At 54.7% G+C, this 25479-nt stretch overlaps 1 protein-coding gene across 3 annotated transcripts in view; it reads left to right on the forward strand.

Moving 5' to 3' along the window:
• Positions 1-5038: 5038 nt before the first annotated feature.
• Positions 5039-25479, forward strand: part of LOC113244552 (soluble calcium-activated nucleotidase 1) — a 32080-nt gene continuing 11639 nt past the window's right edge. Inside the window, exons 1-4 of one of the 3 annotated variants that reach the window (XM_026483993.4) lie at positions 5039-5166; positions 16121-16773; positions 18673-18876; positions 19761-21950. In XM_026483993.4, coding sequence (XP_026339778.1) covers positions 16143-16773; positions 18673-18876; positions 19761-20131 — 1206 coding nt within the window. In that variant the 5' untranslated portion in view covers positions 5039-5166; positions 16121-16142 and the 3' untranslated portion in view covers positions 20132-21950. Of the gene's footprint in view, positions 5167-16120; positions 16774-18672; positions 18877-19760; positions 21951-25479 lie in introns of those variants that run through there. The other 2 variants (XM_026483990.4, XM_026483991.4) reach the window with 2 other exon arrangements.

Consider the following 25479-nt stretch of genomic DNA (forward strand, 5'->3'; position numbering starts at 1 on the left):
ACCTTTTTTTTTTTTAAGACTTTTTATTTATTCATTTGAGAGAGAGACAGAGACAGAGAGAGCACAAGCAGGGGCAGAGGGAGAAGCAGACTCCTGCTGAGCAGGGAGCCCAACGTGGGGCTGGATCCCAGGACCTGGAGATCATGACCTGAGCTGAAGGCAGACGCTTCACCAATTGAGCCACCCAGGTGCCCCTGAAAGACAGTTATCTTAAAGGTAATTCCAAGACGGGAATCCAGAGGCCCAATAGAGAGCAGAGCTCTAGAAATACAGCCAGTTCATGACTGTCTTCCAGCAGCAGCTGCTCGTTCTAGCCGAAGGCCTTAAGTCCTGAGCCTGGGACGCTGCCCCACCTCAGGGGGCCTTAGTTTCGGTATCTATAAAGCAGAGATGGGTCCAGGGTCTCCTACCCGGAACCCATGCAGTCAGATGTGTTCCGAGTAAGATGCAGACGTCCTTCAGCGCCTCTCTCCCAGCCGGGCTCTGGGGCAGGGCCCCCCCACCCGACGCCCGCACCCTCACAACGCTGCGGGTCACACTGTTCTGCCAACGTCCTTCACGCCAGCCTCAGGGGTGAAAGCCACGTTTTCAGAGCTTTTGGTATTTTGTGGGCTTGGGGTAAAGGACTGTGACTCTGTAATTGTCACATGGCCGATGAAAGGCCTGACGGAGCAGATACAAAGCATGAGAATGTTCAGGATAACTGTCATTACGGGAAGTATAATCTTCTTCCTTCCCTCTTCTTGGGTCGAGCCCCCGCGTCTCCCAGGAGGTTAGAAAAGGATTACTCATATCTCTTGAGGCAGAAACCAGGAGGCTGAGGGGCACTGATACGAAATGTAGCAACACGTACCTGGAATTTCCCAAGATATCCGCATGGGACAGAAGGCTCAGAGGCGTGGAAAGTTCCAGAAAAAAGGGAACTACAGTCTGAGCATATCTCGGGCATCACGGCTCCCAGCTCAAGCCAACAGGCAAATGGGCAAAGATTCACAAGGACAGTTCAGCCCTCAATGAAAGAAACAAGGTCTGTCACCCAAACGCAGAGCTGGCCAGGTGCCCTAATGCTCTCTGTCACTCACTTCATCACCACTTTAAAACTGTAAGTAGGAAAGCGACACTGGGCAAGCCCAGGATGGTCTTGCAGACCACCTGATTGTTGGTCCTCCGTTAAGGCCATAGTGTCCTCCTGCAAGCAGGGCAGACTGCTCCCAGTTCAGCAAATATCTTCCTGTTGGAAAGTCCTGGCCAGAACTAAGGACAAGAGGGGCGCCTGGGTGGCACAGCGGTTAAGCGTCTGCCTTCGGCTCAGGGCGTGATCCCGGCGTTATGGGATCGAGCCCACATCAGGCTCCTCTACTGGGAGCCTGCTTCTTCCTCTCCCACTCCCCCTGCTTGTGTTCCCTCTCTCGCTGGCTGTCTCTATCTCTGTCGAATAAATAAATAAAATCTTTAAAAAAAAAAAAAGAATTAAGGACAAGAGTCATGGCAAAAAATAAAAATAAAAATAATAACAAACCAGAACCCAAAGCCAGCAGCAGTGCCTGAGGGAGATTTCATCAGCCCCGTGATGGGTCAGAGGACAGGGCCAACCAGAATGATGAGCACCCCCCCCCCCAAGGTCTCTCTCTTCAGTTCCCAAGTGAGTTATAGGTCACGCCCATCCTGGAATTCCCTAGGAGCTCACACCTCCCACACAAGGATGTCTGGGCCAAACACTTAAGGGCTTCCTGAACCTTCCCAAGTGGCCCCATATCCTCAGACAAGGGCAGCTCATGGGACCTTAAGTCCAGAGACTCACGGGGGTAGAGAACATTCCCAGGAGGCAGCATTCTATGTCCTTCCCTGTTTGGCAATCCCTTCTCTCTCTCCGGGCATATCACTGCTGCTTATTGTGTCTGTTTTCTCATCCCTAGAAAAAACTATGTGACCTCGGTTAACGTCTGTAAGACGCTGGGTTCCAGATAAGCACAGCCTGTCATTAGCAACACTGTGATTTTTTTCCCACTGTGGCCCCAACATTCTGCCTGTCCCAGCTATTTTGGGCCAGGCTGCCCAGCCATCCCACAAGGGCAGAGAGCAGCACTGCGAACTTCTGCATTCTGTTCGGAAGGGGAGCCACAAGCAGGCTCAGATGGTGGCGTCCCACTGCCAAAGGGTGGGGGCGCGGGAGTCTCCGTGGAGATTTGGAAGAGATGGAAACTTGGCGGCCAGACCCAGCCTCCCTGGCCGCTGGCCCATGCTCCTTGCTCCTGGATGGCAGTGCCTGCCTTCTGGAAGCCTGGGGGCAGGTGGGGATCAGGACCGGCAGCTGCAAGGACAGAAGGATCATCTGCTGCGTCACCGGCCCTCACGCCCGGAGAAGACTTCTGTGTAAGGAGGACAAGCCTTTCCCTGGAAGCCCCCCTGGACTGGACGCAAAGACGAACCGTCAGGGACAGGAAATCACATTTGCGGTCTGCCTTTTGCCACGTGCTTTCTGGCTCTCACCAGGCACTAACTGCCCCATGCCGCAGTTTCTCCATCTCTTGCTGTTTATGTCCCTGTCGTGGGAATTCCTTTTTGGCACTTTCAGAGAGAACACGGAGCTGTCACCATCCCGCAGCATTTTCCTTGATAAATAAAATGGGAGGGCCCCCTGGTGGACTGCTCCATTTTAAGCCTTAACTATGAAATGAGTGAGCCGGGATGTTAAGTAAGCACACGATGGAAGATTAAAGTGAAGATTTTTTAGTCTTTCAGGTAGAGCCACAGAAACAAAAGGGGGAGAAGAGTTCTCGACGAAGGCCAAGGTGGTGTCGCCAAGCATGCAAAGGAAGTAAGGAGACTTTAAACCACAGGAACACCTGGGTGCACGTGAAGAGCACTTCCGGGGCACGGCCTCTCCGGAAGGCAGGAAGGCCGCGTCTAGAGGATGTGAACTAGAGGATGTGAACGCCCTTTGACCTAGTAATCTTCCTTCCAGCAATTTATGCTACAGATAGACACAGCTGTGCTCCAACACGCGAGTTGGAGGATTTGCCCTGAAGCATTGCTGTAATGCAAGAAGATCACACATATCCTAGAAGGACAGCATTAGGGGCCTGGCAAAAGAAATAACAGGACATGCACACCGTGGAGTACTATGCAGCTGTGCAGAGAAGGAAACACGCGTCTACATAACCACACAGCTTGTTAGCTGTGCTGCGGAGTGAAAAATGTTTGAAAAACATTAACGGAGACCAAAGTAAATGGAAAGGCAAACTGTGCTCTTGGGTAGAAGGCTTAACATCGTAAAACTCCCAAGTCTCTCCGAATTAATCTGTAGATTTAAAGCAACTCCATTCAAAACCCCAAAAGTTAGGGGTGGATGGGATGTAGGAGGGGGCTGAGGGGGAATTATCCTACAACATATGGAGGTTTATTATAAAGAGGTAAGCGTGAGGACTGTGGTATTGGAGCAGACAAGAGCAATGATACCCATACGACATATTAGAGAGCCCCTAACAGACCCATGTATATATGGAAACTTGATCTGTGACAAAAGATGGCATTGCATATATACCAATGGGGAAAGGATGGATTATTTCCCCAAAATGACACTGAGATGTCGGTGCATCTGCAGAAGAAAAAATCTACATGGCCAAAAAACATAAGAAAGATACACAACTTCTCAGTAATCGGGCAATGAGAAGATATCTCATCCCATCAGATTGGCAAAATGAACACGCCTGATGATATCTGTGGAGCAACGGGATAGCCCACCCATCGCATACAATTTTATTTCATTTTTGTACAAGTTATAATATGCATATATATTGTTGAGGGATACATACCTATTTGCTAAAATTATAACATAAAGCATGAGAGTGATTCAAGATTGCACTCACTTCCTGGGGTGGGAGGGGGTTTGGAAGGGGGAGAAGTATGGAGAACTTTCAAGAGAGCAGGACTAGCCTTTTCTTTCTCAAGCTGGGAGGCATATATACATATCTTCGCAAATAAAAGTTCAAATAATTTAAAATAATAGTAATATGTGGTATATAGTTAGAGCTCAGTTTCACATAACGAGAAACAAATAAATTCAAGAAGGGTTTGTCCCCTTTCCACCGGCCAAAAATGCCGAACCGAGTGTTTAGCAAATTTCCATTTGGTTTTTTAAAAAGGTAATTTCATATATGCCTTTATGATTTGTTTGCATGTCACAAAATCTCTCTAACAATAACCACAAGAAACTAGTAATAGTGACTGCCTCTGGGCAGGGAATGCGGAACAGGGACGGGAGGGTTATTTTTCACTGGACACCATTTACATAATTTGAATTTTTCTGTTGTGCATCTGTTACCTAATGGAAGGCTCCTGGGAGGCCCTGGGGTGATTGCGGGCACGCCAAGCTGCAGACCCGCAGAGCGCCAACCCTTGCCTGGCTCTCATGTAACACTTCACTGCTACCAGGCTTTTCTCTTGATTTCTAAAATGGGCAATTTTGCAGGACTTGGGGGTGGAGAGCAGGGATGCCTCTTAATATATTCCATTAAAATAGCTCAGAGACCGGGGAGGGGACTGGAGAAACGGGGCGAACTGGATACCCTTATTTGGAGGACATTCTTTGACAGTAAATCAAGGGCAGGGAACCACCCCCACCCCCACCCCCAGCACGCTCCCCCCGCCAGGACACTGCAAGCCTGTAGACCTGCGCCCTGATCTTTGCTCTGGAAACTGATCAGCTTTCCGAAGTGGCCCATCAGAAGAGCCGAGGAGAGGGGCTCTCTGATAATGAGGGTGGCATAAAGGGGTCCCCGTTTCCCCGGCTCCCGGGAGACCACAGGGGTCAACAGCGCCAGGCAAGACGTCCTAAAATCTCAGCTCGAGAAATGATCCCCGCCTCCCGCTTTTGTGGGGACAGCGTTCCGGGACAAAGCGGTGGAAGGGGCCTGCGGGGCGGTCCCGGCGCACGTTTGCACCCCTCCCTCTCGTCCCGGCCCCCGTAGGGGCTCGCCGAGCAGTAAAAACTACAATTCCCAGCAGTCCCGCCCGCGCCGGCGCGCAGCCGCGGAGCAGAGGCTGCCGGGAGCGCGTCCCGGAGAGCGGGCGAGTGCGCCGGGCGGAAGTCGGCTGCCCGCTGGGTCCCGGCCTTGTTGCAGGGAGGCCCCGCCGCCCGCGGGCCCCGGAGCCAGCCTGCACCGGGTGAGTGACGGCTGCACCCGTGGCCGCCGCGCCCTGCCTCGCGACGGGCCCGCGCCGCCGCCCTCCTACCCCGCCACGTCCCGCCCCGGCCCTCAGACTCCCAAGAAACTGTCTCCTTCGTCTGACGGGCGGCGGACACCTCCCCCTCTGACTTGAGAGACACCTACCTTGGCTGACTTACAGGACTCTCACTGGCTCTGACTGGTGTGGGACACCCGCCCCCTCTGACTACTGGGGGACACCTACTCCTCTGACTAGTGCGGGACACCTCCCCCCTCTGACTGGTGTAGGACACCTCCCTCCTCTGACTGGTGCGGGACACCTCCCTCCTCTGACTGGTGTGGGGCACCTCCCCCCTCTGACTGGTGCGGGACACCCCCCCCCCGACTGATGTGGGACACCCGCCCCCTCTGACTACTGGGGGACACCTACTCCTCTGACTAGTGCGGGACACCTCCCCCCTCTGACTGGTGTAGGACACCCCCCCCCCCCGACTGGTGTGGGACACCTCCCCCCTCTGACTGGTGCGGGACACCTCCCCCCTCTGGTGCGGGGCACCTCCCCCCTCTGACTGGTGCGGGGCACCTCCCCCCTCTGACTGGTGCGGGACACCTACTCCTCTGACTGGTGCGGGACACCTGTCCCTCTGACTGGTGCGGGACACCTACTCCTCTGACTGGTGCGGGACACCCCCCCCCCCCCGACTGATGTGGGACACCCGCCCCCTCTGACTAGTGGGGGACACCTACTCCTCTGGACTAGTGCAGGACACCTCCCCCCTCTGACTGGTGTAGGACACCTCCCCCCTCTGACTGGTGCGGGACACCTCCCTCCTCTGACTGGTGCGGGACTCCCAACCCCCTCTGACTGGTGCGGGACACCTCCCTCCTCTGACTGGTGCGGGACTCCCAACCCCCTCTGACTGGTGCGGGACACCTCCCTCCTCTGACTGGTGTGGGACACCTCCCCCCCTGACTGGTGCGGGACACCTCCCCCCTCTGACTGGTGCGGGACACCCACCCCCTCTGACTGGTGCGGGACACCTCCCCCCTCTGACTGGTGCGGGACACCCACCCCCTCTGACTGGTGCGGGACACCTCCCCTTCTGACTGGTGCAGGACACCTACTCCTCTGACTGGCATAGGACACCTGCCCTTCTGACTAGTGCGGGACTCCCACCCCCTCTGACTACTATGGGACACCTACCCCTCTCCTACTCAGGGGACCCCTGCCCTGCTCTGACTCTTCCCCGCCTCTGCCTGTTGTGGGACAGCTTTGGACCCTGGAGGACTCATTCCTTTCCTGACTCACTGGGACAGCTGTCCCTGAGTCCAGTCCTTTCCTGCCCCTCCCCACCATGATTTTTCTCTGATTGCCGGGCCTCTCCTCTCCCGCTAGGGAGCCCTCCCCTCTCAGACTGTTACTTTGTCATACCCGCAGCAGGCCAGCCTCCCCCGACCCAGGCCTTACTTTCCTTCCTTTTGCACCCAAACTGTCCACCCTCCTCCCGCTCTTCCATCTGGCCTGGTCCTCTCATCCTGGGGTCGTGGCGCCTCCTCCTCCATCCTTGTTACTTGGTGCCTTCCCTTTGCCCTGTGTGTCCCCAGGCTTGGCGGGCCCCCAGCACTCTCAGTCACTCTCCTGTCTGCCAGATCCAGCTTTTGCCCCAGGGAAACCAGGGTCTCTTAGCACAGCACCCCCACTTTTCACTGTTGTCCCAGAGTGTATGCTTGACGTCTTTCCCTAGTGCATTTTCCACAGAGCGTAGGTTTGGGACCATGCGTCTGCTGATGTCAGCTGCCTCTTGCTGGCTCCTCAGTGTAAGGACCAAAACTTGGCAAAAGCATGGGGTCACAGGAGGGTTTGTGAAGAGGAAGCAGGTGCTGCAGCCTCTCCTTCCTCTCCCTTTTCAGAGATGTATTGGGACAGATCTCCCCCCAGTTCCCAGCCCCACCCCACAGGCCTCTGAGCAGGACGGTCCAGCCTGGGCCTGTGGGCGCAGCAGCCAGCAGCCTCCCCAGGGCCCCTCCCCAACAGCCTCAATGAGCCCTCTATTCTGGCCTCCAGGGCCCTCCTGAAAGATACATTGATGGGCCAGGCTTCTCCCCTCTGGACTTGGGCGGGTGTCTCATCCTGGGCAGTGGGGGGGACTCCGGTGAAGCATGCGTTTGTTCAGGCAGTGGCCTGGAGGCTGAGTAGTCTTGGTGTTCTCACTGGACCTGATCACAGAAGGCGTGTTACGCCCCAGGGCGGTGGAGAAAGTCCTAGACTTGCAAGTGTATATGAGCCACTTTGTGTCCCCTATGATCCCTCAGCTGAGGTGTCCGTCTGAGCATTTGATGCCTTCTGTAGCTAAAGCCTTCTTCCCCCTAAAACTGTACCCCGCTGTGGTTCCTGCCACACTTGCACAGCCACAGCCGTGTAGTGAACGTGTTGGTTTCAGCTGTTGGTGCAACTGTGCACCTCACCTGCTGTGCTTCCTTGAGCCACAGAGGTGGTGCGGACAGACCCAGAGTGTGACAGGAGCAGGCTTCGTTCTGGTGGTGTGTCCCCCCCAGCCCCCGCCCACGTGTGGCCTCTGAGGTGGGCTCGTGCAGGCTCACAAGTACACGGCCCCTTTCATCTGAGTCTTAAGACCCTCTGGGCAGCTGTGTGGCAGTCCTCACGGCAGCCGTTGGGAGTCGCTCTGCAGATACTCGAGTGTTTCCTCTTTCAAAAACAGCGTCTCAGATCTGAGAGAGCAGGCCAGCATCCTGAATTGGGTCAGCACCGTGACAGGGACGTCATTTCTTTATCTTGTAGACATTTGTGGAATGGTACCTGGGACACTGGAGAGAAAATTTAGCAAGTGCTCTTTTCCTTTCACTAATACTCGGGACTGTGGCTTTAGGAATTTTATGTGGATTTTCCTTCTCATGAGACCAAGACAATTACTTAGACAAAACATCCTGATAATAGGGAAATCTGGGAAGAGATTCAGTTTTTCTTTTTGTCTCTGTTTCTTTTGACTCCTGCTTGTTTATCTGTAACAAGTGCAGTCACTCCCTGGAACTCACAGCTTGGGGTTCCCAAGGAGAGCGTTCCTGCGTCTGTGTTCACCCGGGGACATGCCATAGGGAACGAGGCATGGTGCAGACACTGAGTGCCAGTGCGGAAGTGTCAGATCCCCACGCGTCCAGAACGGCTGCAGCGGGTCCAGCCGGGCTGCGTGCCTCCTGCGGTGCTGACTGCTGTGTCCGGGGAGCCGGCCCTAGGGAGAACAGGACAGAAGATGGGTTCGGTCAGGGGCAACCCCACTGATTTGGGTGGATGGTGAAATTTTAATTGCGCCCCCTTATTTTCAGGCTTTCAGGAAAACAACCCTGATAATGGGAAGTGTTTTTTGGAATGTGGCTTTCGAATGGAAGGGTAACTTTTTGCTGAACGTCCTCCTGACGTATAACCTTGACGATACAGCTTCAGCACACACAGCCGTCCTGTGATGTAATGAACGCAGACGGTGCCGGGCTCCGGAGCTGGGCTGCCCGCACCGTGGACAGAGCGGTGTGTGGATGGCCCCGGCCCCTGGGAAAGCTGGACGTCTTTTCCCTGTCTCCCTTCCTGTGGTCGGCAGAAAAACGGCCCCCCAGGATGTCCACATCCTAACCCCCAGAACCTGCAAGTATGTGACGTGGTAAGGGGGGGGGGACAAAGGTAGCAGATGGAAGGAAGGGTGCTGATCAGCTGACCTTGAACTAGGAACCGCATCCTGGGTTATCCAGGTGGGCCACGTAATCACGGCCGGAGGAAGCAGAAGACAAGAGGCAGAAGAGCAGGGGTGGGGGTAGCGGAGAAGCAGAGATGCAGTGTTGCTGCTTGGAAGGTGAGGAGGGGCTGCAAGTCAAGCAACGCTGGCACCTCTAGAAGCGGGACCGTCTGGGAGGAGGGTTCTCCGCAGGAGCCTCTGCGGGAATGCAGCCCTTGATCTTAGCCCAGTGGGGCCCATCCTGCAGGGCTGTGAACAGGTGTGTGGTGTCAGGCCGCCGCATCTGCTCGGAGTCCACACAGCAGCAGTAATAGAAATCCCACTTCTCTCGGGTGGTTGGCTTATAAACAAAAATGGCTGAAAAAGAAGTTATCGTGAGTTGTGTTTAACTTGCTTCAGGAAGCCGTCGTGAGTGCCTGCTGTATGCAGAGTAAGGGGGTGGGAGGTGTGGAGTCGCAGCCTTAAGGAAATTGCTGTCTGGGAGGAGGGCCTCAGTTAGTCCCTGAAGGACACACTTGGCTACTGTGACTTGTTCCTTCCTTGTTTCCTTCTGCTGCTCACCCCATTCAAATTCGAAATGAAATTTTCAAGTACAATACAGCTTTGGTGAGTCCAAAGTGGGAGAATGCCTTGAATCGGGTAACATTTTCGCAGAGCCTGGCCCCCAGCGGGTGTTTGATGTTCACTCCCCTGAGACACACCAGCACTTTCTGAGACTCTGAAGCCCTGGGCCTCTGTGTCACTCTGCGTCACTCTGACAAGTGCAGGGTCAACAGGCTGAGCTCTTTCCTCTCCAGCCAGGAAGTGCACATAGGCAGCGAGCAGAGCGGGGACTCTGAGACCTGCCAGCTCTCTGGACATGAGCTCTGGAGAACCGTTCAGTTCATAGACTGTGGTGGGGAAGGGGAAGCTGCTGTGCAGGACGGAAGGCCTGAGGGGCATAGGCACAGTCTGAGGGGGGAGGCAGAGCCTGAGTGGGGAGGCAGAGGAGGCCTCCTTATCTCGGGGCTGCGCTCTTGCTTCCTGCCCCTCCTAGATCCTGGAAGGGAGGAGTTTTGCTCTGGCAGCTGCAGTTAAACCTGTTTGTTCTGCCACCTGCCACACACCTGAAGGAAAAGGAGAATGAGACCCTCTGGGCTGTGGGCTGTGTCAGGAGTGGCTGCCACCTTTCTTCCGAGCCTTCTGTAGAGTCCCGTGGCAGGCCCAAGGATGATCTGAGAAGGTAGGGTGGCCGCTCCCTCTGGGGCCCAGGACAGGAGCGTCTCCCTGGCAGTGCCACTCCCCTTGGAGTCCAGGGACCCACTTAGGAGTGGAAAGACACAGGGTTACACCTTGCTGTTTCAGGCCTGTGTTATAAGGAAGTACTGGTGACAGAAACCAGAAATGTAGGGGTGCCGGTGAGCCATTCTTGACACCTGTCTGAAAAAGAGGGGCTGGAGAAGAAAGTTGGGCCTGGAGCAGCCTGGGTGGTGGTAGTGGTTCTTCTGGATGGCTCTTTCCAAGGATCTTGCCCTGCAGCACGGCTGGTACAGGAGAAAGGAGCCAGTGGGGTGCGATCCCCGGGGGTTTCTGAACAGGAGAGAACTGGTTGCAGGCCCACCCCGACAGGTGAGCACGGCCAACCAAGGAACCCGTGGCGTTTTACTGGGGCGGTGTGGTTCTGATTTTCCTGGTGGTATGAAATCAGCCCATTAGGCTGCAGAAGGTGGGGCTACCAACCTTCTTGTCACAATACAGCAAGTATTTAAACTGCTTAGTGCTTTGAGGGCTATGGGCAAGGGAGAGCTTCACACAGGCCCCTCCTCTAGGAGCAGCTTTGTCCATTTAACACTCACCTTCACTGGCCAATTTCTGTCGGTGTTCATAGCTGGAAGTTTGGGGGGGGGTGTTTTTGTTCTTGTTTTTAAATAAAAACAAGCTCTCGTTCTGCACAAGATAGGCAGCTCGCCGTCAGTTCTGGGTGTGAGCCATCCTGGGGTTGTGGAGAACAAATGGAAAAGCATCTGATTTTATTCTACAAAACGGAAGTAATTCCTAGGGTCTTAATGGAGGGATGAGGATCAAGGTTGGGTTTTGATGCAAAGAAAAATGGTTCCAGCGGTGAAAAGGAATGTTCTGAAAGACAAACAGAGTTCCACTCCATTATCACTGGAAGTGGTCATTCTCTTATTAACAAAAGGTGACGGGGCCCCAGGTGCTCTGCCCGTTGGTTAGGTCTTGGGAACCAGCCTGATAAGGCAGAGCCCCTGCCCTCCAGGAGCCCAGAGTCAGGCAGGACAGGTGGTGGCAGTACGGTGTGGTCCGCGTTGTAGCCAAGCCGCGCCCCAGAAGGAGGAGGCACAAAGGACAGTGTGTGAGGAGGTGCATTTGTTCCCAGGGCTGCCGTGGCAAGTTTCCACAGACGTGGTGGCTGGAAACCACACGCACGTGTTCTTAGTGCCGACGCCAGAAATCCAGTCTCTGTGTCACTGGGCTGAAATCAAGGTGTCAGCGGGTTTGTGTTCCCTTTGAAGGCTCTAGGGGGCAGTCTGTCCTTGCCTCTTCCAGCTTCTGGGGGCTCCAGGCGCTTCTGGGCTGTGGCCACATCACTCCCCTCTCTGCCTTTGTGGTCATGTGGCCTCTTCCATCACTGTCTAATGTCCCTCTGCCTGCCTTTTATAAGGACACTCGGGGTTGCATCTAGGGCTCCCTTGGATCATCTCCTCATCTCATGATCCTTAACTGAGTCACATCTGCACAATCATTATCAACATATAAGGGGACACTCAGGTTCAGGGGTGAGGCCTGGACGGGTGTCCACAGGAGGGAAGCTCACTGGTGGTGGAGGAGGTCCTTCACTGTAGACATAGGGCAGGAGGGGAAAGGGGCAGCAGAAGCATCACTATCATGGCACAGCCAGGGACTTCCAGATCGTTCACTGTGGTCAGGGAGATTGTCATCCCAGGTGGCAGAAGCATCACGCACAGGGGCTTGACTGTGGGCTATGGAATTGTAAAAAGCCCAGCATTGGGGGTGTGTGTGAGGGGGAGCTGAGGAGTTTGTCCTTTAGTGGGACAGCTTTGGGATCTAGCAAAGAACTTTAGTCTGGATTCAGTTTTTAGAAAAAGCATTCTCTCAGTTGTGTGGAGGATGGATTTGAGAGTGTCTAGACCAGGGTCACGCACACTTTCTGTGGTAGTCCCTTTGTTTATCTTTGCGGGCTGTAGAGTCCTTCACGTCGCTGCTATGCTCAGTACTTACAGGATGGCCCAGCCACTTCTCATCAGGTTTACTTATCAAGCTGGGCCCTCCGGGCAGTTGGGCGCAGGTGCTAGCAAAGTGACGAGGGTGGCAGGCAGACAGGAGCGGGCGATCTGTGCCGAGTCCTGCAGCGTCTGACTCAGCCAGCAGCGCGACTCTTGTACTGTTCTGTCACAGTTTACCTGCAAAGGAGCTGAGGCCTAGGGGTGCCAGGTCGAGCAGCTGGTGAATGGCAGTGCAGGTTGGACCTGGATGGTCTAGATCACCAGGAGGCCACGGTGAGATGGGACCCAAGTCTGGAGCCGGGGTACAGACCAGACCAGCGAGGGGGCCTGGTGCCTGCTGGGATGTGAGGAGGCAAGAAGGTGATCCGGCTGTTCCCCAGGATGACCTCTGAGGTCTGGGAGAGCCCTCGGCTGGTCAGTAAATTCCTGAGGGAGCCCGTTCAGGTGCCCGCCGGCAGACGAGGCTCAGCAGCTGGGCCTGCTGGGCCTGGAATTCAGGGGACAGGTGCAGGCTAGGAAGGCGCAGGGAGCCCTCACTGTAGTGCTTGTGGCCCTGGAGACTGAGGTCATCTCAGGGAAGAGGCAGAAGAAGAGTTGGGTGGTAGGGAAGGAGCTACAGCCCCAGGGCCTGGGGAGAGGCAGGAGGAGCAGGACCTGGGAGAGTGTCACCGTGCAGTCTCACCGTCCCTGCTGGCAGGAGGTTTAGCCATAGGACATGGAGCACCCTTAAGAGACTGAGGGGTGGTTCTCTTCTATGGTGTTCAGGGACGGGGAGGGAGCAGGGTGTCACAGGGCTGGGAGGGGTCTCTCTCCATTCATTCAGAATTGGGGATTCACCATCGCTCTTCAGGATGGTGAGGGACAGGGAGGGACCAAAGTGTTAGGGGTTGGGGGTGGTTCTCTGCTCACTCACGGATAATCATTCATCCACAATATTTATTGGGTGCTTTCGGCATACCTGAGGGTGTAATCTGTAATCTGGAGATCAAATGGCCACTCAGGTGGCAGATTTGGACATGTTTGTAGAAGGTGAAGGAACCAGAAGAGCAGGCATAGCTAAACTGTCCCCAAACAGTGGGACGGGGCTCTTTTTCCCTGGAACCCCTGGAGCAGGGCCAGGCAGCCTGGTGCATGAGATGTGTGGCCATCGGGGCTCCACCCTGGCCCCCTACGTCCTCTGTGGGAAGCCAGCGGGCAGGAGATGTGACAAGATGACCAGTGGCAGGATGGCGACTCAGGAATGGAGAGGGGGCAGACCAGGGCCCAGTAGGATGACACATCACAATGGTGACACCAGGCTACCCCTCAGTGTGACAGCCAGGGGCCGGATACAGGGCTGTGGATTTGCAGTCTGACCAAGGGGGCGAACGGGTCTGGAGCTGATGGGCTGTTGAAGGTGTGGGCGTATTTGTCATTCCTTCCGCAAATGCGTGCGGAGTTTCCACTGTTGGCCCCGCCATGGACCAGGGGTGTAAGCTCGCGGTGGGCCAGCCCCTGCCCTGTGGCGCTAAGGCTGAGCAAAGGTAATTACACAAGTTGCAGGGGGCGGTGAAGAGAAGGAGCAGGCTGCCGAGCTGGCGAGTGGGCAGACACACGGGGCAGACACACGGGGCAGCTCGGTGGGGGGGGGGGGGGCGGGGGGGGGAGCTGGATGTCCCTTTTGCCGAGTCTTCCTAAGGGACATCCAGAAAAGAAAGTGAGCTAGCCGTGCAGAGGCAGGAGTGGCCCAGGCAGGGGTGCATGAGGGCCGTGGTGGCTGGTGGGCCGCAGAGGAGCCGGCTCTGGGGGGCGAGGTCCCGGCAGGGGCCCCGTAGTAGTGAGGGTTTACTCCTGCAGCACACGGTGATATGGTCTGATCTGCTCGTGGGGGTGCAGGGGTCACTGGTTGCGGGGGGGGGGGGCAAGTAGGTCAGCAGGGAGGGGTGTGGCAGCAGGTGGGTGCAGGGGTGGGGCTGGGGGGTGACCGAATCGACAAGCTTGCTGTCGGAGCAGCTGCTGTGAAAGGAGAGTGGGGGCCACACCTAGAGGGCTCCAGACGCTCGTGGTTCAGAACTTCTGGTCACAGTATAATCTCGTGCAGAAAAGGGCATCTCCCAGGGTTTCAGGGAAAGTTTTGCCCCAGGCAGCTGTGAATGTGGTGGCTCCCCCATCACCAGCACTATTTCTGAGGGAGGAGTTGGGGGCAACGAGGTTTGAGGAGAGGGAGTAAGACTTACTTGGAAATCCTAAGTTCCAAATGCGTTAGGAATCCAGGCAGAATTTGGAACAAGAGGTGAGATGTGGGAGTTGAGAGCTCAGCGGCCACGTCATGCAGAAGAGCGATGCCGGGTGGCTTGGGCCCAGCCGTAGTTTGTGAAGGCCTGGGGTTGGGTGCAGCAGAAGGGGGGGGCAGCGGCTGGGACCCCTGTTTCCCAGCTGAGAAGGCTCAGCCACTGGCTCTGTGGCCACAACGGACCTACTTCTTGGGGAGGAGGGAGTCCTCGCCCAGGAGGGAAGCCTGGGACCAGCACCTGAGGTGAGGAGCGGGAGGGCTTCCCAAGCCTGCCGCCCACCCCCCACCCCGCACGGCACCCTCCTGGCACCTTGCTTGCTCCTTAGAGGTCCCTTTTCTGCACCTGATCCTATGGGCAAAACCTAAACATTGGTCCAAAAGCAAGAGAAGGAAAGGGCTGGCTTCCACGTGGAACCATTGCCATGTTTTTCCACTCTCTGCGCCAGCGGCCTGTGGCGTGGACAGGAGCTCGTCAGTGGCCCCTGCACAAGGGCTGCATGGACTGGGTTGCAGGGGAGGGGCCCCAGTGGTGCGGCACTCCCCAGTCCCCACCCTTCCCGCTGCCACCTGGCAGTGAGAGGAGCATCTGCCCCTGAAGTCCCGTTGTTGGTTTATTTGGGGGCAGGCGGCAGAAATGTCCAGCCGGGGGACTGTCCCAGGCCGGGACATATTGAGTCACAACTGAAGACAGAGCCTGAGCGCCGCAGCCCGGGGCTGACGCTCTGCTGGTTCTGCTCCCCCAGCTTGGCAGCTGCCCTGAGACAGATGCTGGCCTGGCGCCGCCGTGGCCATGCCGACCAGGCTACGTGGTTTGTGCTGGGGACGTAAGCTGGGGGCAGGTGGTGAAAAACTGCACTTCCTGGCCGCTGCCACCCAGCTGTCCTGCTGCACTCGGGAGCGGGCCAGGGTCCCAGGCCAAGCCAGGCCCCAGGTGAAGCCAGCTGTCCCTTGGGGCCAGTGTGCTGATGCTGGGCTCCAGGCCATGAGGGCCAGTCAGATGCTGGTCCCTGTGTCATTTACATTAATCGAAGGGCGCCAGAGGAAAGACTTTGCCAATTTCTGTTTAGCCTAAATCTGTTTTATATATACATTAATATTACAGAAACCTTGCCCAGGAGGAAGTCAAGACTCGCTGGGTGAGCATACGTCTGCTCTGTGCGCTATCCTAGGAGCGCGGGACACAGTTGGACAAACACACTGATAGCTGTGTAACATGGTGTTGGGGGGTGGCAGAAGCCAAGGGGGGTGCTGTTGGGAGCAGAGCCCTCAGGGAGAGCTTCTCAAACGAGGTGACATTCGATGAGCGTACACATCTGGACCCTGTGCTGCCCTGTCCTGCCCAGACCCCTCAGCACCCCCACTCCCTCCCTCCCCACTGCTGCGCCCTCTTTCTGAGCTGGTAAAGCACCAGCCTACACAGAGCTTGCCCTCACTGAGCTTTTTTCTTGCCAGTTGAGACAGAGGAGATGGAATAACTTTGCTTTGAAAAGACTTCTCATCCTGCTGAGTAAGAGTAAATAGAGATGGTGCTGGAGTCAGGGTTTAATTAAGCCAAGGAAGTAGTAATGGCCACAAAGTCGTGATGGTGCCATTCTGGATAAGGCAGCCTTCAGGCTCTGCACCCTCAAGTAATTGGGAAGCCTCTGTGCTTTGCAGGTCGCTGACCCCTGTCCTCTCTGTCTGGGTGTCCAGGTCCCGCCTGCCCTTCAGTCTGATGCCCGTCCAGCCCTCCAACCACCTGGAATGGAATGAGCCTATGCACGCCCTCCGGATAAGTGTAGGGGGCCTTCCGGTGCTGGCGTCCATGACCAAGGCAGCGGACCCCCGCTTCCGCCCCCGCTGGAAAGTGATCCTGCCGTCCTTTGTGGGCGTTGCCGTCCTCTGGCTGCTCTACTCCCACCGCCCACCCCCAGGCAGGCCCCTTGTGCCCAACGCCCACAACTGGAGGCTCAGCCAGGCAGCTGCTGACCGGTACAATGACACCTACCCCCTGTCTGCCCCCCAGAGGACGCCGGGCGGGACTCGGTACCGAATTGCAGTTATTGCCGACTTGGACACAGAGTCTAGAGCCCAAGAGGAAAATACCTGGTTTAGTTACCTGAGGAAGGGCTATCTGACCCTCTCAGACAGCGGGGACAAGGTGGCTGTGGAATGGGACAAAGGCCACGGGGTCCTAGAGTCCCATCTGGCTGAGAAGGGGCGGGGCATGGAGCTGTCTGAGCTGATCGTCTTCAACGGGAGACTCTACTCTGTGGACGACCGGACAGGAGTCATCTACCAGATCGAGGGCACCAAAGCCGTGCCATGGGTGATTCTGTCCGATGGCGATGGAACGGTGGGGAAAGGTAGGTCGGACCATCTCCGTCTCCCGGCTTTGCCTGGGGTGTTAGGGGACAGGTTTCGGTTGACTGCCAGTTTGGTTTGTGTACATGCGTGGTAGAGCATTCACGCAACCAGGAGGAGGGAACACCAGGTAGAGCCATCTCCCTCCTGCTTCTGACCCACGGCCGCCCCATCCCAGAGCAGGCCTTACACCGAAACAGGCCCTCCAGTAGGAGCGGGTCCTTTCCAGGACAAGTTTGTGCGCCCTGTCCGCTGCTGCTCTCGGCACTTCCGGGAATGAGTCCCTTCTTGTATCTTCAAAGGTGTCTTCAGAGCACGTGGCAATGACAGCCTCCAAGCATCTTACCTTTAAAGCCATGGTGTCAGATTGCTCCCATTTTGAACTGAGACTGTATTGGAAAGGCAAACTGCGCTGTGTAGCACTCCTTTCTGAACATACAGCAGGAGGAGTGTCTGTGCGTGCGTGGCAGTGACTGCACTTGAGTGGGATCCGAGCTTGGAAATCCTCTGTGACCCACTGCTCTGCCGTGTGCTGGAAAGGAGTTACGGCTTTTAGGCGGCGGGGAGCACAGAGCTTCGAGAGGGAGCCGGAGTGGCCCAGAGCCCCAGACGGGCAAGGGGCAGGGAGGCTCTGGGCACGAGCGGGAGAGTTGACGAAAGCCTCCATGCTTGCCTGTGCTCCCCACGTGGGTCTGCACCCTTCAGGGAGCTAAACGCTGCAGGCCCCTCTCAGGTCAGAGGAGTGGCAGCAACTAGCGGGGCCTGTGGGGCACGCGCTGTCTGCCAGCCCTCCATGCAATGATGAGACCCCTTCAGTGCTCGCCCACGCCTGGGGCCAGGGGCAGGGGACCGTCCGGACGTAGGGTTCAGAGAAGACATTGGTTGCCCGATTCCTGCCTTAGTCTGTCAGCGTTTATGCGCAGCCGTTGTAGGTCTGTTCTTCCCCGTTGGGTCAGGAGGAAAGTAGAGCCTCGGGTTGTCTGTGGTTGGGTCATCAGAAAGGATGGAAGGCCTGGTAAACGGAGAGGCTCTTTTCTCAGAAGTGACCCAGGGAAGCTGGTGAGGCCCCCGGGACCACAGGAACTCAGCAGGTCCCTGCAGAGCCACCTGCAGAAAAGCATTCTGCAGCCTGCTGCCATTTCTCGGGGTGGGCCGCAGCCCTGGGTCCTCAGGGCCAGCAAGAAGCTTGCAAAACATCTGGGAGAGCAAGCACAATTTAGAACGCAGGGTGCATGGGGATTAGCGTCCCACACAGCCTGAGTGCACTCAGCCTTCCAGGTGGGCTCACAGCAAGTAAACTGTCTAAGAAGGTAAACACACTGATTGGAGTGGACTCTGAGCCCCCACCAGCCCCTCTTAGCTCTGGCTCCTGGCGCTTCCCCTCCTCTCAGTGGGCGCCAGGCACCGTTGTGAGGACCCACTCTCTGCCGTGATAATAACCCCAAGCGCTTCCTCTTGCCTGGGGTTGGAGGTGGTCGTGAGGTTGGGGTGTACAGCTTGAGAAACAGAGCTTGGGGATCAGAGGAGATTGACCAGTGGCCGGCTGGGCCTTGGAGAGTGGAGGGGCAGGTGCAGCGCCAGTGGCAGGAGCCATCTGAATCCGTTTAGGAGAGGCTGTCCCAGCAGCGGGTTCCTGGATTGAGTGGCTGAAGAGAATGTGACAGGTCCTAGAGGGTGGGGAGGGGGGAGAATAGAAGGCAGAGGGCAGGTGCCCAAATGCTGACCCTCTGGGAATGGAACCCTGAGCCAGACTGTCCTGCCCTCTGCTCTCTCATCATTGCCTCGCGGGAGGTCCAGCACGGGTGACCTCTGATGCCCAAGGCTGCCGGACCCCGCAAGAACCTGGGGAGCAGAGGCGTGGCTGTCACCTCAGGCACGCTCCCTCATCTCCTTGTCCCCAGGCTTCAAAGCCGAGTGGCTGGCTGTGAAGGACGAGCATCTGTATGTGGGCGGCCTGGGCAAGGAGTGGACCACCAGCACGGGGGAAGTGATGAATGAAAACCCAGAGTGGGTGAAGGTGGTGGGCTGCAGGGGCAGCGTGGACCACGAGAACTGGGTGTCCAGCTACAACGCTCTGCGGGCCGCTGCAGGGATCCAGCCTCCAGGTAAGGGACCAGTCCCGCCGGCGGGGGGCCTCCGACGGATGCTGGTGTGCTGCACGTGCGCTTCCTCCGACCATTTGCTTCCGAACTCAGCAGTGTCGTTTCAGGCTGTTTTGATGATTTCTGTCTGTGATGGCTGCTTCTAGCTGGGGACAAATGAGCCATTTGTTCTTCACTCTCCCCGGCAGATTGCCTCCCGCTGTCTCAGACTGCAGCCCCCTCCCACCCGAGCTCTCTGGCTGTTCGCTAAGGGCAGGGCTTGGGCCTCACTTCTGACCCAGTAGAAGCAAGGTGGACAGAGCTTGGGCTCTTCGCCTCACCTTCCAAGAGCTGTTGTGGTGTGTGGTGGGAAGTCATGGTTCTTGGAGCGGCCAGGGAGCTCTAGGCTTAGGGAGCATGACACTGAGGACATTGCCCCCAGATAGAGGGCATGCTACTTCCTTTTCAACTTCAAGGCAGCCTCTCCCCCAACCCCGATCTCTGCCTCACAAATCAAACCTGCTTGTTTATTTCGCTCCCTTCCCCGGCCCCGCTCTCCGTGCTCCTTGGCACCAAGGAATCAGAAATGCAGACAGAACTCATGGCCACAGGTGTCCAGAGATGGGGCATCAGGGACAGAATGGCCTGCGTTGTCTTTGTTACTCTGGTAATCGAGAACAAGGGCAGCTGGAAAGGCCTGTAGGACAGAGGGAGGTCTGAAGAAGATCGAGCAGGCACGCTGCCCCAGCGGACGGGACAGGCCACCTCGCAGCGTCGGCAGCGGGAAGCCCGTGCAGGGAAGGAGGCCCCACGGGCACGCTCCTGTGTGGTGGACAGTCCTGCCCGCATGGGGCGGGGCCAGGCCACCGGGTGGTCTGGTGACCTGTGGGTCTGTCGTGTGTCCCCAGGCTACCTCATTCACGAGTCTGCTTGCTGGAGTGACACGCTGCAGCGGTGGTTCTTCCTGCCGCGCCGGGCCAGCCACGAGCGGTACAGCGAGAAGGACGACGAGCACAAGGGCACCAACCTGCTTCTGAGCGCCGCCCAGGACTTCGGTGACATCTCCGTCAGCCACGTGGGGGAGGTGGTCCCCACACATGGCTTCTCCTCCTTCAAGTTCATCCCCAACACCGATGACCAGATCATTGTGGCCCTCAAGTCTGAGGAGGACAGGGGCAAGATCGCCACCTACATCATGGCCTTCACGCTGGACGGGCGCTTCCTGCTGCCAGAGACCAAGATCGGCAACGTGAAGTATGAAGGAATAGAGTTTATTTAAATTTACAAAACTCAGACCAGCAAGGCCCAGAGGTGGACAGTTTTCAGCTCCATCAGGACTCAAATTTTATAAAAACCAGATGGCTGCACTTTTCTGTGGTGTTTTATGTTGCTTTTTTTTCCTTTTTGGAGGAGGTGTGCCTGGTTCAAGGAGTTCAGTCAGCCCCAGGGTCCTGGAGCTGCGGAGCCTGGAGTCCTCAGCCCTGGGAAAGGGGCCTGGTGCCCAGGGTGTGCTGACCGGTGTGTGCTCTGCCATCTGGTGGTGGGAGCTGGCCCCTGCAGGCATCCTAACCTGGGGGCCCTCTGTAACCTGGCTTCGCACTTCCATCCGACCTCCCTTTCTCCTCTGTTTGTTCTTCCCTTCAGTAAATGTTTCTTGAGCTCCTTCTGTGCGTCAAGGCTTGTGCCCCTTCTAGGAGCTAAACAGCGAGTCCGAAGTGGACCTGCCTGTCAGGAACTCCCAGGCCAGCTCCTTTTCTTCCTTCTTCGTGAACCTCGTGCATTAAATCCACTTCTCCGGGTTCCTGGAAAAGAATGTGTCTATACTGCAGAGAATTACAGGGATGTGTGGGTGAGGGCAGACCTCCAGGGACATATCTGCCCAAATTCTGCAGGAAAGGACACAAGCTCGCTCGTTTGTTCTCAGCCTCACATCAGACAATCTCCACTTCATGTGACCGACTCCAGTTTTTCCCTTCAGGAAAATTCTGTGGCAATGCAGCGCTTTGAAGTTGTAATTATTAACTTATTTTAATTAAACCAATTTCCTTTCTCGGCATCACCATCTGATCACACAGAGCGAGTCTCATAGTTAACTTCATTCCTGGCAGTGGAGGAGTTTGGAATTAAGTTCTCACAGTTGGTCGGACAAGTTTTTAAGCGTTTCCGAGTCCTTGGTCAAAAGATACAAAGATAAAACATTGCTTTTTATGAACAACTATCAGAAGTTGTCATGCCTTTAAAGACTTCCACAAATGATTATCTTTTACTACTGACCCTACATTCGCCACACCCACCCTGGGTCCCAGGCGCTGGGCTCAGTGCTTGAGATGTCAGCGAGGATTCGCATCTGGTCCCATGGCTTCTGTCCGCTGACCTTTTATTCCCCCTTCACGGGGGGCTTTGCAGTCTCTTCTCTGGAAACTTCGCACAAACCCTGCTTGTCTGCATCCCTTGGCCTCTTCTCCATGCTCCAGGGCAGAGGCAGAGAGAGGGTTTAGGACAGGTCAGCCAGGATTGGAGCCAAGTAGGACCCCACCATCAGCCCACAGCGCCCCTGCCCTGAAGCAGCGCCCCTCTCCCCTCAGGAGGTTGTGGGGTACCGTGATGGCCCAGGAAGGGCCATCAGACTTTTCTCAGACTCTAATACAGCTGCTAGGAAGGAACCCAGTGAGGATCCCTCTTGCGCTGCTGTGTGTTTCTTCCACTATAAAACATCTATCGAAAGAATGTGACACGTTTCTCTGGAACTCAGCTCCCGCTGGACATACCGTGGAAGACCCAAGTCTTTTCTGACTTTGCCTGGCCGGACTCCCCGACTCACTTTCTTGATAAATGTCACTGATGTTGGGGCTCTCTGAGTTTTTAAGACAGAGATGAAATTAGGACAGTCAGAGGACTTGGGACAGTCACTAAGTTGAGACCTTTCTGATGGCATCTCAGCCTAGGTGCCCTGAAGAGCATTTTCACCGTCAGTGATTTTTGACTCTTTGAAAGGTAGACATTTTTTTGTTTCTGTATCTGCTGCTGTCAGCATAATGATTGTTCCTTCCAACAGGAGCCATTGTTTTGTAAACAATAAAGTGCCAGAGGGGCTGTGAGCTCTCTTTGTCTCCTGGTCTGTGTTGGCTGGGGGCCAAGGGCCTGGCAGAAATGCCAGAGCCCTGGTGATTCACACGACAGCTCCCCAAAGGGTGTGCTCTGTCCTTCTGTTTTGGGGCTGGGGTCTGATATGCCATGGGAGTTCATGGGACAGGCACCATTCCAGATGGGGAAAGACTTTTCTGAAAATGAATTATCCAGTCCCAACTTTTCCTGAACCTGGAGAAACTCTTTTGGTCATGGTGGTTAAGAATATAGACTGTGAAGTCACTCGCAGACTCCAGTCTTGGCCCCAACATTGGCGCTGTGTGACCTGGGACACTACCTAACTTCTCTGTCCTTTGGTTCCTCATCTGTGAAGGGAAGTTGCTCTCGTGAGTAGCCCCTGACACTTGCTTAGTGTGCACTCGTGCACTCCGTGGCTGCCCGTGCAGTGGAGCGCTCCGGATTGGGTGATGAGGAAGATCCCAGGAAAGAGGTCTAGACCCGTTAGGGCTTCGTTAGTGTGGCTGTGAAGCTGCAGGGATGAGACTGTTCCCAAGGGCGTGCAGGATCCCAGGATGCTCTACGTTGAAGCCTTGGGAGCACTGGAAAAGGAGGGGCTGATGAAGAAGAGAAGCCTGAACTGGAGTAGGAAAGATCACGAGAGTGTCATGTCTTAAAGCCAAGTGTGCCCGCAGTTCCTTTTGTGTCTTCAGACCCTCCCTGCCCCTTCCTCTCCCCGCCCTGCTCTGATCCCCAGAGGCTGACCTGAGTGAGCCTCATCTGAGCCCTCTGCGATGACCCTGACTGGCAGGAGGGAGGAGGATGAGCTGGGGGGTCCCCGATTCCCTCCTGCAGGGTTGCCTCCCGCACAGTCTCACAAGGCGGGTCCCTCTACTCTCTCAGCCTACGCTCCAGTGACTGCTCCCTGCTTCGCCCCTTCTGGCCTGAGAGTGGTCTGAGCTCCAGATACCACTCTACCCCTTGTGGTGTCCCTACCCTGCTCACTCACACCCTGTAAATAGCCCCTTTCTTAAAGCCTCCTTAGTGACCCCAGTTTGAAGCCGTTTGTTTCCTGCAGGGAGCCGGACCCATCAAATACCACAGGGAGGTCAAGTAAGGAGGTCTGGAAGTATCTGTGAACTGAGCAATAGGAGGACCTGGCGTTCTTGGCAATCCTGGCGAGAACCATTCCAGGAGAGCCGTGAAGGAGACTCCAGAGTGCGTCAGCCTGGGGCGGGACCAGACAGGGAATTGCAAATGGAGGAGCAAGGAGCTGAAAACCAGCCCTTGGCCCTTTGAGCCTCCGGACTCACACAGGTGGTGACTTTGGTCTATAGGGTATTCTCATCTGTTCAGCACATAACTGATCAGCAGAAAGAAAACTCCCGAAAGCCACGTTGGAACTGAGTGAAAGAAAGTGACACTAATTTCTTCCCAAATGTTAATCCTGTCATGTGCACTTTAAATTGGTAAGTTTCGAGGCAGATTATACCTTAATAAAATTGTTCTAAAAAATCTAAATAAAACAAAAATAAAATGCCTTCACACAAAGAAAATTCTGACCACAGATGGTTTTACTGGTGAATTGTACCAAAGATTTAAAGAAGAAATGATACCAAGCCCACACAAAATTTTCCATGATTTTGGACACTTCCCCACTCCTTTTAGGCTTCCCACTATCCTGATACCAAAACCAGAGAAATATATTACAAGAAAAGAAAAATCTAGACCAGTTCCCTCATGAACATAGATGCAAAAATATTTGGCAAAAGTTTAGCCGGTTGAATCCAGCTGTATATAAAAGTGAAAATAACTCATGAGAAAGCATGGTTTACTCCAGGAATGCAAGGTTGGTTTAATATTCTAAAATCAATGTAATCCACCACATTAACAGACTAAAAAGAAAAACCATATGATCATCTTCAAAGATAGAGAAAAAGCATTTGACAAAATTCACTACCCATTCATGATTTAAAAAGAAAACTCTTAGCAAACTTGGCAAAAAAGGAATGTCTCTAACCTGATAAAGTGTGTCTGCAAAAAACCTACAGCTGATGTCATACTTTGTGCTGAAAGACTGAATGTGTCGCTCATACATCTGGGAACAAGGCAAGAGTGGCCACTTTCACCACTCCCCCCCCACTTAACTTCTTATACTGAAGTCATTTTAAACCACACAGATATTGTAAAACTCAGATAGTGTAGCTCTGTTCCCTTCATGCAGGCTTCTTGGTGCTAACACCTTACAGTTGTCACGACTAAGCACAGTGATCAGACCCCGGAAACTGACATTGCTCTCATCACTTTTATTTGCAGTCATCTGATGGGGTATCCCAGACAGTATAATTAGGCAAGGGAAAGAAAGTCATTCAGACTGGAAGAGAAAGAGTAAAACTGTCTTTATTTTTATTTGCCAATGACAAGATTGACTAGATAGAAAAGCCTAAGAAATCTTCAAAAAATAGCTCCCAGAACTAAGTTGAGTTTAGCAAAGCTAAAGGATGCAGAGCGCCCATACAGAAATTAGCTTATTTCTACGTAGCTACAGTGAACAATTGGAAACTGTGAAATTGATATAAATACGTGCAAGATCTGTAGACCGAAACTGCACAACACGGATGAAATCAAAGGAGACCCAAATAAATGGAACAATACACTCTTGTTGGATGGGAATATTCAATTCTGAGAAAGAAGAAGTCGAAGGATTTATACTATCTGGCTTCTAGACTTAAGATGTATTAAGCTATAAGCAGTCAAAGCTGTTGTATTGGCGGAAGAACAATAGACGTGTAAATCAAAGGAACAGAAAAAAGTCCATAAATAGACGCATATGTGTGTGGTCCGTGGATTTTGGGCCAAAGTGCCAGGGTAGTTCAGTGGGGGAAAGACTGTTTTTGCTAAAGTGATGTTGGGACAAGTCTAATCTCTATGGAAACAAATGATTGAAACCCTTAACTCCCACCATTCACAAAATTACCTCAGAATAGATCATAGGACCAAATGCAAGAGCTAACACTAAAAAATTCCAGAAGACAGCGGACTTTGGGTCAGGCAGAAACGTCTTCAACACGGCACGAGAGAGAATGAGACTTTGAGCTTCATCTACACCTGAAACCTTGGTCATTCAGAAGACGCTGCTAAGATGAAAAGGCATGAAAAGATAAAAACAAAATTTGTGGATCCTATCTGCTAAAGGACTTGCCTCCCGAGAACGTAAAGACTGTGTGTACAACTCAGTAATAAGATAAACAGCCCGATTTAAAATGTGCCTGAGCTCTAAACAGGCACTTCACCGAAGAGGACGGCTGACAAGCAAGCCTATGAGGAGGTGCCCAGCAGCGTTAGCCATTAACAGCACGATGAGACCCCGCTGCGTCCCCACCAGAATGATGCCTTGAAAAAGACTGGTAACGCCAAGTTTTGGTGAGGATTTATAGCCGCCAGGACACTCAGACAATGGCCAGTAGGGATGCTGAAGAGTCGGGCCACTGTGGGAAACAGTGTGATAGTTTCTTAAAAAGTCAAACATCTAGGGGCGCCTGG

This window comes from Ursus arctos, unplaced genomic scaffold (genome assembly GCF_023065955.2).
Source record: "Ursus arctos isolate Adak ecotype North America unplaced genomic scaffold, UrsArc2.0 scaffold_24, whole genome shotgun sequence".
In the NCBI taxonomy this organism is placed as follows: Eukaryota; Metazoa; Chordata; class Mammalia; order Carnivora; family Ursidae; genus Ursus; species Ursus arctos.